Genomic DNA, 16,166 nt, shown 5'->3' with positions numbered 1-16,166 from the left:
GTGTGCTCGAAGAGTATAGCTACTGTTCGGGCACGGACACGGACCACGGACTTCACCAGGATAGTGAATGATAGTACGGCAAACACTGCTTCTGAATCATTACCGCCAGTCAGATAGCCGCGATTCCCATGCTGTCAAGTGACAGCCTGAGTCCGCAGCTGTGATCGGAGATATAAAATTTACATCTGCTCACTGGAGTCGGCTGATGGGACTACTGCTCCCATCCGCCTACTCCTGCTGCCGCTAATAACAGAGAGAGCAGGAGTGTCAGATGGGAATATTCATCTGCCGACACTGTAAATAAACAATTTAAAAAATAAGATATAAGACACCTATCCATTACTAATCCTATAGTTGTGTAATAAATACACAGCCAGAATAAACTCCTTTAATTGATCGAATAACGCAGACTCCTTTAATGAATCGAAATTAAACCATACTCATGTCATCACCCATTCCATTGAACCCATTGTCTCCTGTAATAAAACAAAAAAAAACAAACATATCCCTCACCTGTTCATCGTTCTGTCCCACTACGTAATCCATGTCTGGGGATAAACAGTTTTCAACTTGGATGGTGCCAATATGTGACCATCCAGGCTGAGAACCACCGATGAATGAGCTGCTGTGAGATCCCCGCTAGCAGAGTGAGAAAAAGCCTCATGGAGTAGCAGTGAGTTCACCTGGAGAAATTTCTCCAGGAGTCAACTCTCTGAGCTCAGCGCTGCATCATGAGTCTTTCTCATTGTGCTAGCAGGGATCTCACCGAGGTCACCGCAGTTCAAAGGCCTGGCTATAAATGTAGCCTCAGTGACCGGCGGTAACCTTGATTATATCACCATTAGTCACAGATGCTGCTCTCGCAGCAGCTCATTCTCCCAGTGGTTCTTATCCTGGATGGTCGCATCTTGGCACCATCCAGGTTGAAAACAGTTTATCCTCAGACATGGATAGCTTACACTCTACAGGAGACAGTGGACCCCACTGAAAATAAGAGCTTACACTCTACCGGAAAAAGTGTATCCTACTTGTCATAAGAGCTTACACTCTACAGGAGGGAGAGTGGACCCCACTGAAAATAAAACTTACTCTCTACAGAAGAAAATGAACCCTGCTGGTCATAAGAGATTACATTCTACAGAGAGAGAGAGAAAGAGGAACCTGTTGATCATAAGAGTTAACACTGTACAGGACAGAGGACCCTGCTGAACATAAGAACTTACACTTTATAAGAAAGAAAGAGAAAACCCCACTGATCATAAGGACTTACACTCTACTGCACAAAGATATGGCCCCGCTGAACATAAGAGCTTACAGTCGATGGGAGAGGGAGAGAGAGAGAAATCCACTGATTATAAGAGCTTAAACTCTACAGGAAAGAGAGGACCCAGCTGACCATAAAAGCTTACACTCTACAGAACAGAGAGACTTACCCAGTGACTGGAGATGGAAAGTAAGGCCAGAGTCACACTAGAGAGAAATACGGACGAGTGCTATGCCATAAAAAAAAATCGCATAGCACTCGGACCAATGTTAATCTATGGGGCAGCTCCCATCATGCGTTTTTTTTTTGCCTGTATTATACGTGGTACCAATATTTTAGTGCTATCTATATCTCTATGAAATATAAATATATATATATGTGTCAATGAGCTTGCAACATTTTTTTGGCCGGCGGATCCTCCAGACACTGATTTAACCCGAAATTCTGTCTGGGTGCCGGACAAAAAAAAAAAATCGGATCCTTCAAAAAAACAGACGGGTGGCATCCGTTGTCATCAGTACTAAAACGGATCCGCTATCCGTCCTTTTGGCGGATTTTAACTGACACAAAAAACTGAAGTGTGAAAGAGGCCTTAGCCATTAAAAGGTAATCAACCACTGAGGACTCTCAATTCTAAATATTCTCCTATCTACTGGCTAACACGGTATAAAGATATATATCTTTACTGTATATATATATATATATATATATATACCTATACTATGTGTATACATGTATTCTATCTATTCTATTTTAGCCTGTCAGTGTGATTTTACAGTATAGCGCACTGAATTGACCCCTTATTACCCCATATGCCACCCGCTACAGGGCAATAGGAAGAGAGAGGATAAGTGCCAGAATTGAGGCATCTTACAGATGTGCCTTTTCTGGGGTGGCTGGGGGCAGATTTTTTTTAGCCAGGGGGGCCCAAAAACAATGATTCCTTTCTAGGCTATTAATTTCTGGCCTCAGTCACTGGCTTGCACTCTCTGGTGGAGAAAATTGCGTGGCAGCCCACACAAGTTTTTTCCGTGAATTAATCCTTTAATTTAACACCTACAGCTCCAAAATTTAACACACATACACTACTAACAGTAGTGAGGGACATATACTGTATAAATCTAGCATATATGCAATGGTTTACTGTATGTAAACCATGTCTCATATCCTGTCGGGTTCTTGTAATGATTTTACAGAAGCCCACAATTGAATAATCTGCTATTCTGCTATCTACCTCTGTATGAAATATAAATATATATATATATATATGTCTCACTGACATATATATATATACAGTATATATATACATATACTGTATATATGTTTTCATAAATATTTGAGGCTATGGATCCATTATATGTCCATTTTGTAAGCCGGCGAGATTTTCCGTACGGATGCCATACGGATGTCACGCGGATGCTTAGATGCGAGAAAATCGCTTCCTCGCATTGCAAACACATGACATACGGATTACTGTTCAGGGAACACTTCTGCGCTTCTCGTCCGTAGAAAACGGACCATATTTTTATACATTAAGTGTGACTCCAGGCTTACTCTGCAATACAAACAGGGCTCCCCTGAGAACCACTGATCTCTGATGGCCCAGCTAGTGACAACCACTATAAAAGTGTGATAATCATAGATGCAGAGCATTATGGAGAAGCCCATGCGGCCTCATAAAAAGTCTTTAGCCCACTCTCTGATGATTTAGTGGTGTTGCAAATAAAATCAAGAATAGAATTCCAAAGTGTTTGAATTTACATGAAACCACAAATCTCAGGAAATTGAACACGAACCAGATCCTCCGCGGAGTGAACTGCTCATATCTAGTGTTAATAATTAGAGTTGAGCGATACCGTCCGATACTTCAAAGTATCGTATCGGATGGTATCGGCCGATCTTTAAAAAAAGTATCGGTATCGCCGATTCCGATACCGGAAGTCCCATTCAAGTCTATGGGACTTCCGGTATCGGAATAAGAAAAACCCTTTCCTGCCCTTGTACAGCCTCTCTGGGGTCTGTAAGGGCCTTTCGGGGGGCTGTGCCGGCCTGCCAGGGGGTCTGTGCAGGCTCCGGTGGTCTGTGCCGGCCTGCCGGTGGTCTGTGCAGGCTCCGGGGGGCTGTGCCGGCCTGCCGGGGGGCTGTGCCGGCCTGCCGGGGGGCTGTGCAGGCTCCGGGGGGCTGTGCCGGCCTGCCGGGGGGCTGTGCCGGCCTGCCGGTGGTCTGTGCCGGCCTGCCGGTGGTCTGTGCAGGCTCCGGGGGTCTGTGCAGGCATCGTCCGATGGGACTACAAGTCCCATCGGGCGATGCCTGCTACCATGACAGTGATTGACACATTAGCCAATGATGGGACAGTAGTAGTCCCATCATCCGGCTAATGTGTTAAATGTAAAAAAAAAAAAAAAAAAAAAAAAAAAAAAAATTACATGCTACATACATACAACATGCATACTACATACATGCTACATTCATACTACATAAATACTACATGCAACATACATACTACATATATACTACATGCATGCTACATACATACTGCATGCTACATACATACTACATATATACTACATACATACTACATGCATGCTACATGCTACATACATAACACATATATACTACATGCATGCTACATACATACTACATGCTACATACTACATATATACTACATGCATGCTACATACATACTACATGCTACATACTACATATATACTACATGCATGCTACATGCTACATACATACTACATATATACTACATGCATGCTACATACATACTACATGCTACATACATACTACATATATACTACATACATACTACATACATACTACATGCATGCTACATGCATGCTACATACATACCACATACATAACACATATATACTACATGCATGCTACATACATACTACATACATACTACATGCTACATACATACCACATATATACTACATACATACAATACATTCATACAATACATACATAGACATACAGTACATATAACATAGAGTAACATACTTACCAATACTTGTCACATTGTTCCCCGAAGCCATTGTCTTTTCCGGAATAAATATTAACATAACAAACCACAAAAATACTCACCCACGATCCGAAGCAGTCCACGAGTGTGTCCCACGACGATCTTGGGTAGAGAACTGCAGCATCAGCTGTTGCTGCCGTTCTCTACGGGCTGCAGGAATCCAATGACGGAAGGTAGGTATCCTTCCGCACTGTATTCCTCCGCCACTTAAAAAAAAAAAAAGTCCCTAGTCTCACTTTATGCCATTGCTGTGTGGGAATTTCCCACGCAGCAATGGCATAAAGTGAGACTAGGGACTTTTTTTTTTTTAAGTGGCGGAGGAATACAGTGCGGAAGGATACCTACCTTCCGTCATTGGATTCCTGCAGCCTGTAGAGAACGGCAGCATCATCTGATGCTGCCGTTCTCTACCCAAGATCGTCGTGGGACACACTCGTGGACTGCTTCGGATCGTGGGTGAGTATTTTTGTGGTTTGTTATGTTAATATTTATTCCGGAAAAGACAATGGCTTCGGGGAACAATGTGACAAGTATTGGTAAGTATGTTACTCTATGTTATATGTACTGTATGTCTATGTATGTATTGTATGAATGTATTGTATGTATGTAGTATATATGTGGTATGTATGTAGCATGTAGTATGTATGTAGTATGTATGTAGCATGCATGTAGCATGTAGTATGTATGTAGCATGCATGTAGTATATATGTAGTATGTATGTAGCATGCATGTAGTATATATGTAGTATGTATGTAGCATGTATGTAGCATGTATGTGGTATGTATGTAGCATGTAGTATGTATGTAGCATGTATGTAGTATATATGTAGTATGTATGTAGCATGTAGTATGTATGTAGTATGTATGTAATATGTATGTGGTATGTATGTGGCATGTAGTATGTATGTAGCATGCATGTAGTATGTATGTAGCATGCATGTAGTATGTATGTAGTATGTATGTAGTATGTAGCATGTATGTAGTATGTATGTGGTATGTATGTAGCATGTAGTATGTATGTAGCATGCATGTAGTATATATGTAGTATGTAGTATGTATGTAGTATGTATGTAGTATATATGTAGTATGTATGTAGTATATATGTAGTATGTATGTAGCATGTAGTATGTATGTAGCATGCATGTAGTATGTATGTAGCATGTAGTATGTATGTAGCATGCATGTAGTATGTATGTAGCATGTATGTAGTATGTATGTAGTATATATGTAGTATGTATGTAGCATGTAGTATGTATGTAGCATGCATGTAGTATGTATGTAGTATTTTTTTTTTTTTTTTTTAACATTTAACACATTAGCCGGATGATGGGACTACTACTGTCCCATCATTGGCTAATGTGTCAATCACTGTCATGGTAGCAGGCATCGCCCGATGGGACTTGTAGTCCCATCGGACGATGCTTGCACAGACCCCCGGACATCAGCACAGCCCCCCGGCAGGCCGGCACAGCCCCCCGGCAGGCCGGTACAGACCCCCACAGGGTGCACAGACCACCGGCAGGCCGGCACAGCCCCCCGGCAGGCCGGTACAGACCCCCACAGGGTGCACAGACCACCGGCAGGCCGGCACAGCCCCCCGGCAGGCCGGTACAGACCCCGGGCAGTCCACACAGCCCCCCGGCAGGCCGGCACAGCCCCCCGGCAGGCCGGCAGAGACCCCCGGAAGGCCCGAAATGACGGCGCATCATGATGCGCACACACCGCGCATCATGATGACGTCAGTCTGTCAATCAACTTTGAACTTCCGATTCCGATGCCGAATTCCGATATTGAAAAAATATCGGAAGTCGGTATCGGAATTCCGATACAGCAAGTATCGGCCGATACCCGATACTTGCGGTATCGGAATGCTCAACACTATTAATAATAGTTTATTTTTATCAAACAACAAAGTAAAGTGAATGGACAAAAGAGAAATTTAAATCAAGCCAATGTTTTGTGTTACCGCCCTTTGCCTTCAAAGCAGCATCAATTCTAGGTACACTTGCACATAGTTTTTGAATGAACTCACAATGACATTGTTCCAAGCATCTAAAGCCCCCGTCACACATAACGATGTCCCAGCGATCCCACCAACGATCCGACATGGATGGGATTGCTGGGACATCGTTAGACAGACCCTCCAGCGATCAGGATCAGCGAGCAAGCTGGTTTCTAATGTAAACATCGGGTATCCAGGAGCCACGGCTCCTGGATACCCGATGTTTACATTAGAAACCAGCATCGCTGATCGCTGGTCTCTCGCTGCCACACGCAGCGATGCGTGCTGGCCAGCGGGAGACCAGTGATGGAAAAAATGGCCCAGGCCAATCGAACACGATCAGCGATACCCGGCAGGGGGGCCGGTCGCTGATCCCCGTCACACACAGCAATCTCGCTGGAGAGATCGCTGTGTGTGACAGGGCCTTTAGAAAAATAACCACAGATCTTTTGTGGATGTTGGCTTGTGCAAATCCTGCTGTCTCTTCATGTAATCCCAAACATTTGATGATAGTACTGCAAGATGGATAAGTATCTGACCGTATTTCTCAGCATTGAGAACAACATTAATCCTGACCAAATCCCCATCTCCATTTTCTGAAATGGAGCCCTAAGCTTGCAAGGAACATCTACCATGCTTCACTGACTGCTTCCTTCTGACACTAATTATTTTACATTATTGTAGTAAAAAGAAATTAACATATTAATTATATTATTATATTTCAGGGTGTCCCTGGGAAAAATGGAATTTCGGTAAGTTTGTCTTGCACACATGCATTCTATTTTAAATACATCAAAATAGTTGTATTTATTGCATTTTTAGAATAGTATTTCTCCACGCATTTAAAATGCAGGGAATATCTTTGAAATATCTATGTGCTATAAAAGATTCGCAGGGTAAACTGCATATTTTATATTTTTACCTTTAACATATGAATAGGATTAAAAAAGGCAATTACTTGCATTCACTGAAAATATGAATTCATTGAAAACTATGAACAGCTATTATTATGCTGTTTATATAAATATGACAGAGGAGAATTAAAGGGGTTGTCTAAGGATAATGCCTCCAAGCTTCCTAGTTGCCTGTGGTTGGCACACTCCTGAAGATTAAAGTTTCGGCCTAGTGGCATAGTCATGCCCCTGATATGAACTATGTCATTGCCCAGGCTGCCTCTGCAGCATGGGATAAGTAGAGAGGGTCTGAAGCTAGCCAAATCCAATAAGCCATCACATTTCAGAGTGGAACGAGTATGCTCTAAAAGCATACAAGCTGCACGTGGGGTGAGCTCCTTTCAAAAGTAACTGTCCATTGAGACTAGCGGGTAACCTTGACATTGAACCGTACATTATAAAATTAAAAATTCCTTTGTTCTTGAGAAAGATCATTTTTAATACGTTGCAAAGTTGCTTGTTTTTACATGCACTTCACATGCACTTCAAGCACTTGAGAATCCCTTTATGTAGACAGTAGATTCATTTAATCAGATTTATGCTAGTCCTTCTACAGTAACAATTACAGCACACATTTTTGCCATCACAAACCATTTAACACCTAAATCTTCTCACAGTTTTTATCAGTTGTCTTAGGTAGGGGAGGGGGGTACTCTTGATGGTTGGGAAGCCCGAGTGTCCGGCCTCACTATTCTCCTGTGAATCCCTGGTCTGTCCCCTCCCCCACTCCATGGAGCCTTGGACAGAAATGTAATGCAAACAAGATACACAAGACAAAACGGGGATAACAGAAATCTTCCATCATACAAAAGCACTAAAAACTATAGGAAGGAGGATATGAACAGGGAGGAATAAACTAAACAAGAAACAGGGATAACCCACGTACAACAGAACACCTCTACAACAACTTCCCTCCAACACACTTAGCTTAAGCACATGAAGACAAATCTCCAGTAGCAACAAGGGACTCTTATTCAGCACAGCATCTCTAAGGAGAAAGGAAGCGGAGCTCTCACTTGCAAGTCAGAGAGGGTCTGGCCAGATGTTATAGGATGCGTTAATCATAATCAGCTGAATTGTAGCTACATATTTGTGACCAGCATACAAAGGGTCGGTAACCTCTTCTTAACACAAAAGGAAACCAAATTAATTTAATATGGGATCCAAACACACAGGCTAAATGGAAGATCTGCGATTCACAATGCGCAGTGATCTTCAACCCCCTGATCTCCCAGGTTGGCGTGACACACTTGTGATAGACTTATGGGAAAACCAAAGTCATATCCAAAATGTGAAACACATCCTTGGGCACCTTCGTCACTTATGGACCTCAGGCAGACATCCAATTCAGCTGTATTTTAATCTGCCATTGAATATTGATTCTGGTCTTTAACCCCTTTACTCCCAAGGGTGGTTTGCATGTTAATGCCTGGGCCAATTTTTACAATTCTGACCACTGTCCCTTTATGAGGTAACAACTCTGGAACGCTTCCAAGGATCCCCATGACTCTGACACTGTTTTCTCATGATATATTGTACTTCATGTTAGTGGTAAAATTTCATTCATAAAACTTGCGTTTATTTGTAAAAAAAAACGGAAATTTGGCAAACATTTTAAAAATTTCAAAATTTTCCAACTTTGAATTTTTATGCTCTTAAATCACAGAGATATGGCACTCAAAAAACTTAATAAGTAACATTTCCCACATGTTTACTTTACATCAGCACAATTTGGGAACCAAAATTTTTTTTTGTTAGGAAGTTATAAGGGTTAAAAGTTGACCAGCGATTTCTCATTTTTACAACATCATTTTACTTTTAGAGACCACCTCACATTTGAAGTCACTTTGAGGGGTCTATCTGATAGAAAATACCCAAAAGTGACACAGTTTTAAAAACTGCACCCCTCAAGGTGCTCAAAACCAGATTCAAGAAGTTTATTAACCCTTCAGGTGCTTCACAGGAATTTTTTTGAATGTTTAAAAAAAAATGAACATTTAGCTTTTTTTCACAAAAAAATTACTTCAGGTTCAATTTTTTTATTATTTTACCAAGGGTAACGAGAAATTGGACTGGAAAAGTTATTGTGCAATTTGTCCTGAGTACGCCGATACCTGATATGTGGGGGGAACCACTGTTTGGGCGCATGGCAGAGCTCGGAAGGGAAGCAGCACCATTTGACTTTTTCACTGCAAAATTGGCTGGAATTCAGATTGGATGCCATGTCAAGTTTGGAGAGCTCCTGATGTGCCTAAACAGTGGAAACCCCCCACAAGTGACACCATTTTGGAAACTAGACCCCCCAAGGAACTTATCTAGATATGTGGTGAGCACTTTGAATCCCCAAGGGCTTCACAGAAGTTTATAACGTACAGCCGTACAATTAAAAAATCATAATTTTTCCACAAAAATTATCTTTTCACCCCCTATTTTTATTTTCCCAAGAGTAACAGGACCCCAAAAGTTATTATGCAATTTGTCCTGAGTAGCTGATACCCCATATGTGGGGGTAAACCACTATTTGGGCGCATGGCAGAGCTCGGAAGGGAAGCAGCACAATTTGACTTTTTTGGCTGGAATTGAGATCGGACGCCATGTCGCGTTTGGAAAGCCCCTTATGTGCCAAAACAGTGGAAACCCCCCAATTCTAACTCCAACCCAACCCCAACACACCCCTAACCCTAATCCTAGCCCTATCGGGAAAATGGAAATAAATACATTTTTTTATTTTATTATTTTTCCCTAACTAAGGGGGTGATAACGGGGGGGTTTGATTTACTATATGGTGGGTTTTTGTATTTGGCAGCTGTCACACGCTAAAAGACGCTTTTTATTGTAAAAATAGTTTATGCATCACCACATTTTGAGAGCTATAATTTTTCCATATTTTGACCCACTGAGTCATGTGAGGTCTTATTTTTTGCGGAACGAGTTGACGTTTTTATTGGTATCATTATCGGGCACGTGACATCTTTTGCTCACTTTTTATTCCGATTTTTGGGACGCAGAATGAACAAAAACCAGCGTTTCATGAATTTCTATTGGGGGATGCGTTTACACCGTTCCGCATGCGGTAAAATTGATAAAGTGGTTTTATTCTTTGGGTCAGTACGATTACAGCGATACCTCATTTATGTCTTTTTTTATGTTTTGACGCTTTTATGCAATGAGAACAATTTTATATAAAAAAATAATTATTTTTGCATCGCTTTATTCTGCGAGCCATAACTTTTTTTATTTTTTTGCTGATGATGCTGTGTGGCACCTCATTTTTTGCGGGACAAGATGATGTTTTCAGCGGTACCATGGTTATTTATATCCGTCTTTTTGATCGCGCGTTATTGCACTTTTTGTTCGGCGGTATGATAAAGCATTATTTTTTGCTTCGCTTTTTATTTTTATTTTTTAAGGGGTTCAATAAAGGGGTTAATTAGTGGGATAGGGTCATTATGGACTCAGCGATACCAAATATGTTTACTTTTGTTTTGTTTTTTTATTTTCAAAAAATGAATTTATTAGGGAATATTTTTTTTTAAATTTATTTAGCGATTTTTTATAAATTATTTTTACACTTTTTTTAACTTTATTACATTGTACTAGGGGGGACATCATGATCTGTCACATCACAGATCGCTGTGACAGATCAGCGATCTGTCACGGGCAGTGCTGGAGGCTTCCTCATGCCGGTGCTTTGCAGGCATGTGGAAGCCGGCTCCCTGCAGGCCCCGAAGGTCCCCGCCGCCATATTGGATCCGGGGACCTGCAGGGAAGGAGGCCCCCAGAGCAGCTGCTCTGGGGGTCTCAGGGAAGCACGGAGGGAGCCCCCTCCCTGCACGCTTCTCTCCTATGCCGCCGGTACACTGCGATCATGTTTGATGCCGGGGGTTAATGTGTCGGGGGCGGTCCGTGATTGCCCCTGACACATAGTGCGGGTGTCAGCTGACACCCGGCCGCGATCAGCGCTAGACGTACTATTCCATCCTTGAGACTTAGGTCCCAGGTCACATGGACAGGAAAGGGGTTAAAGACTTTTGTAAAAACAGGAGTTGAATAACAATTGTTGCACTTTACAATAAAAACACTCTTTTATTTAACTTATTCTCATATTGACTTTATTTTCCTGTTAGTTCAAGCACTGGAAATTTGCACTGTTGTTTAAATTCATTTTCTCACTACTCCAATCCTTGTGGGAAAATATGAGCTTTCAATTTCTTCTATTATAAGCTTGATGTACAGACAGTCCATGTTGTAAAATAAGCATCTAACAAGTCGAGCTGTAAAGTTCACATGGTAAAGGAAAGGTGCACTATAATTAATGGCTTAATCTGATCAAGAAATGTAATGTTTTTTTATTTTATGTTAGGGCGAGAGAGGCATCCCTGGGTTACCGGGAAAACCAGGTGCTAAAGGAGAAAAGGTATGTTTTCTGGTAATGGTGTAAATCACAAAAGATTGATGACATAAATCAATGCCAAGGTGTTGGTACCAACCTTAATATAAGAAATGCCAAGGTGTTGGTATCACCCTCTTGGTAAAGGCCATTATTGAACTGGTGGCAGGTCCTCTTTAATGTAACACATGCATTATGCCGCATTTACATATCCATGTGTCACTATCCAAGTACAGATTGTGATACACAGATTATCCACAGGACTCCTGACCCAAACTTGAGGGCCTCGTAGTTGTATATGAGGCTGTGAAGTTCGGTTCAGGAGTCCTGTAGACAGTCCATACATTATATTCCACACTCAACCATGACACACGGGTGATTGAATGTGGCATAAATATGACATTTGCCATTTTTTTTCTGCTGAAGTGCATTAAAAATGATTAAGTAGTGGGAGCTGAAGTTTCTGTAAATGTAGAAAGTTGTTTAGTTCTTTCCAATCTTTGTCACATTTTACTTAATATAAAAAGTAAGATATACATTTCTATAGCTTGTTCAATTGATCTACCATTTCATGTATTAGGCATCCATCCTCCTCACATCAGTACATTGAATGTATATGTCAGGAACGGGGGTGTGAGGTTGCCACCCAGCTGTCAGGGATTTATTAAATCCCACCAATTGTCACAAATTTACTATTTATTAGTAGTCGTGGGTCCTATAACCATCCACAACTTTTGTTTCCACCTTCAGTTCTGGCTTTGGAACTTGCAGCTCTGTGGTGCCCCCGTACCCTCAGGTCAGTCAGGGAACTACACCTAGGATAAATAGTCGCCAGAAAGGCTGCCTTGTCGTGTACTGGCTATTGGGCACTCTGCAGTGAGGGTGGTATGTATGTCCCCAGACTCAGGGCAGGTAATACACACATAAAAACCTCCGTTCTGTCACTGCCAGAGTCTCCCAAATCCCCAGAACACTGTGCTGCCACCAGCTCCTCATTCTACATTAAAATCAATATTGTGTCCGGAGCCAACCCACACGGTAATTAGCGTGGAAGTCATTGCGGTACATTATAGAGCAAGGAGAAACGAAAGTAGTAAATTTATAGATTTTCTCCAGAGAGGATAGGCAGTGTTTACAAAAATATACAAGATGTTGCAAAAAGAGAAAAGATACAGCATATACAGACAATTACAAAATAAAGTGGATTAAAATAAGAACTTACACTTATCGGTCCATGGCATGACGTGTGGAGGAGGGGCACCTTTCCCAAGTGAAAATGGTCTATCAGCACAGCTTCCTAGCTGGCACACCGGGCAAATGACACCACACTGAGCCAGCATCTGAGCTTTATAGCTTTCCTTTGCTGACCTCACTGGGGGAGGCTGAGCTCTAGGATATATGCCCCCTTTTGAACAGTTATCAAAACTTCTATTTGCTATAACTCTGGGTGGAAACCTCGCAATGAGATTACAGGATTATAATTTTTCTTATTGCGAAATTACCTTTCTTTTGATACCAAACATCGTATATCTATGTCTTATTGGGAAGCATATAACCTTTACTCGATTTCTGGTGGGCGCAGAAGCTTCAAAACCCACCTGTGGATAGCTCTATCCATGCAGTTTCCTGAATATTCTGTGTTATTATATTCGATCCTGAATATACAAAGAACCATGTGCTTTTATACAAAGCCTGAGTTAGCTGGTCATAAGCCACATTCCTGAGGGAGGGGGGAAAGAGTGGGATAGAATTACAGACAGGCGGAAGAACTCCAGCTATGTGAGGAGCGGATGTCTGTGAGCTGAGCCTGCACAGGAGGCTTTGTGTGTGAACTGCACAAATCTAATGGGGGAAGGGCAGTACGAGCCCTGGAAGTGTACATAGAATGTAAACAGATTCTTATTTTCCTGACAGTGTAGAATAAACAAACGTGGTAAGGTTATGTTTGTGAGATGTATATACATTACGGTATTAAAACTGCAACATCCTTATAAAGATGCTTTGAAAATGTAATGGATTTTCCATGTATTGAAATTTGATTTTTGCAGGGTGATTCGGGTATCGGACATCAAGGACCTCCTGGTGTTCCAGGACCACCAGGTCCCCCAGGACCAGTAAACACACTGAAACAATTAGTAAGTTAATGAGTATCTTCAAGACAGTGCAAGCATTAATATGAATGTTATGTATCATGTGGGTCTATTAAAAATGAATGGATCGATCCACTGCAATTCGACTTGCATTGAATTTCCTGAACTTCACAGGTGCCAGGAAATTGGAAATGAAATTCAATAGGATAGTAAAACAAAAGCTTGGCACCATTTCACACACAACTACTGCTGAAGATTCATTGAAATACACAGAAAGCGGGTTGATGACGTAAGATGAACAATCCAATCACTCGATGAATATGCAGCATTTTGCTTGTTTAATTTAATACACCCCATAGTCCTCTATATAGTGTAATGTGCACCAGAGTAATCCATATGGTATAATGCACACCCCATAGTCCTCCATATAATATAATGTGCCCCATAGTCCTCCATCTAGTATAATACACTCCCTATAGTCCTCAATCTAGTATAATACACTCCCTATAATCCTCCTTATAGTAAAATACACTCATCAGTCCTCCATATAGTATAATACTCTCCTCAGTCCTCCATATAGTATTATACTCTCCTCATAGTCCTCCATGTAGTATTATTTACTCCCCTTAGTCCTTCATATAGTATAATACACTCCTCAGTCCTCCATATAGTATAATACACTCCTCAGTCCTCCATATAAGAAAAAACACACCGACACTGGATATAGTATATATCTCAATATATAGAATAATAAAATAATCAATTAATATTGACAAATATACTCATTTCTACCACCAGTGTCCAGTGAAAATAGTGATTACACACTAATTAAGATCAAAGAACCAACCTTAACCAAAGAAGACCAGACAGGGTGTACTTAATTAATAATCTTTATTATGCAGGTGGTTACATAAAAACCAATAAAAACAATGTGCACGTGTAGGAACGATTTTACAAAATTGTAAGAAAAAATTGGACCCAGTTACATATAATTCATATTCTAATATGCATACCTCATATATTATAAAGTGAAAATTTCCCAAAGATTATATAATGTGCAATGAAAAAAGTGCAAGTGCATATAAATATAAATACACCACCTTTATAATAAAGATTATTAATTAAGTACACCCTGTCTGGTCTTCTTTGGTTAATAGGTCTTATGGTTGGTTGGTTCTTTGATCAGTCCTCCATATAGTATAGTACACTCCTCATAGTCCTCCATATATTACAATACTCAGTCCTCCATATAGTATAATACACTCCTCATAGTCCTCCATATATTAAAATGCACTTCTCAGTCCTCCATATAGTATAATACACCCCATAGTCCTCCATATAATAATGTGCACCTCAGTAATCCATATTGTATAATGCACACCCCATAGTCCTCCATATAATATAATATGCCCCATAGTCCTCCATCTAGTATAATACACTCCCTATAGTCCTCCTTATAGTAAATACACTCATCAGTCCTCCATATAGTATAATACACTCTTCAGTCCTCTGTATAGTATAATATACCCCTCATAGTCCTCCATATAGTATAACACTCTTCATTCCTCCATATAGTATTATACCCTCCTCATAGTCCTCCACATATTAAAATACTCAGTCCTCCATATAGTATAATACACTATTCAGTCCATATAATATAATATGCCCCATAGTCCTCCATATAATATAATACACTCCTCAGTGCTCCATATAGTATAATGCACCCCCATAGTCCTCCATGTAGTGCAATTCACTTCCCATAGTATAATGCATCCCATAGTTCTTCATATAGTATATTGCATTCCCCATAGTCCTTAATACAGCATAATGCAACCCAATATAGTATATTGAAGTCACCCCATAGAGCATAATGCAGCTACTACAGAGTATAATGCAGCCATCCCACAGAAGATAATGTATCCCCCTCAGAGTATAATGCAGCCCTGCCATACAATATAATATAGCCCCCATAGAATATAATGCAGCCCCCCTCATATAGTATAATGCTGCCCCTCCATAGAGTATAATGCAGCCCCCCACAGAGTATAATGGAGCCCCCTCATAAGGCATAATGCAGACCTCCCATAGAATATAATACTGCCCCCTTATAGAGTATAATGTATCCTCTCCATAGTATTTACGGCAGCCCCCCTCATATAGTATAATCCAGCCCCCCATAGAATATAATGTAGCCCCCTCAGAGTTTAATACAGCCCCCCACAGAATATAATGCAGCCCCCTCATATAGTATAATGCAGCCCCCCATAGAATACATTGTAGCCCCCTCATATAGTATAATCTAACCCCCTCAGAGTATAATGTAGCCACTCCTTACATTATAATGTAGCCCCCAATAGAATATAATGCAGCCCCCATAGAATACAATGTAGCCCCCTCATATAGTATAATGTAGCCCCCTCATAGAATATAATACAGA

General features: G+C 40.9%; 1 protein-coding gene across 4 annotated transcripts in view; it reads left to right on the top strand.

The window, feature by feature from the left end:
* Positions 1 to 16,166, top strand: part of COL15A1 (collagen type XV alpha 1 chain) — a 1,161,047-nt gene that overhangs the window by 525,239 nt on the left and 619,642 nt on the right. For all 4 annotated transcript variants that reach the window (XM_073587711.1, XM_073587710.1, XM_073587708.1 and 1 more), the window contains 3 exons: positions 7,022 to 7,048; positions 11,613 to 11,666; positions 13,688 to 13,774. In XM_073587711.1, coding sequence (XP_073443812.1) covers positions 7,022 to 7,048; positions 11,613 to 11,666; positions 13,688 to 13,774 — 168 coding nt within the window. The remainder of the gene's footprint in view (positions 1 to 7,021; positions 7,049 to 11,612; positions 11,667 to 13,687; positions 13,775 to 16,166) is intronic.

This window comes from Dendrobates tinctorius, unplaced genomic scaffold (genome assembly GCF_039654945.1).
Source record: "Dendrobates tinctorius isolate UK_male_01 unplaced genomic scaffold, ASM3965494v1 ptg000102l, whole genome shotgun sequence".
Classification (NCBI taxonomy): domain Eukaryota; kingdom Metazoa; phylum Chordata; class Amphibia; order Anura; family Dendrobatidae; genus Dendrobates; species Dendrobates tinctorius.
The sequence above is the reverse complement of the archived record's forward strand: the minus strand, read 5'-3'. Positions and strand labels throughout refer to the sequence as shown.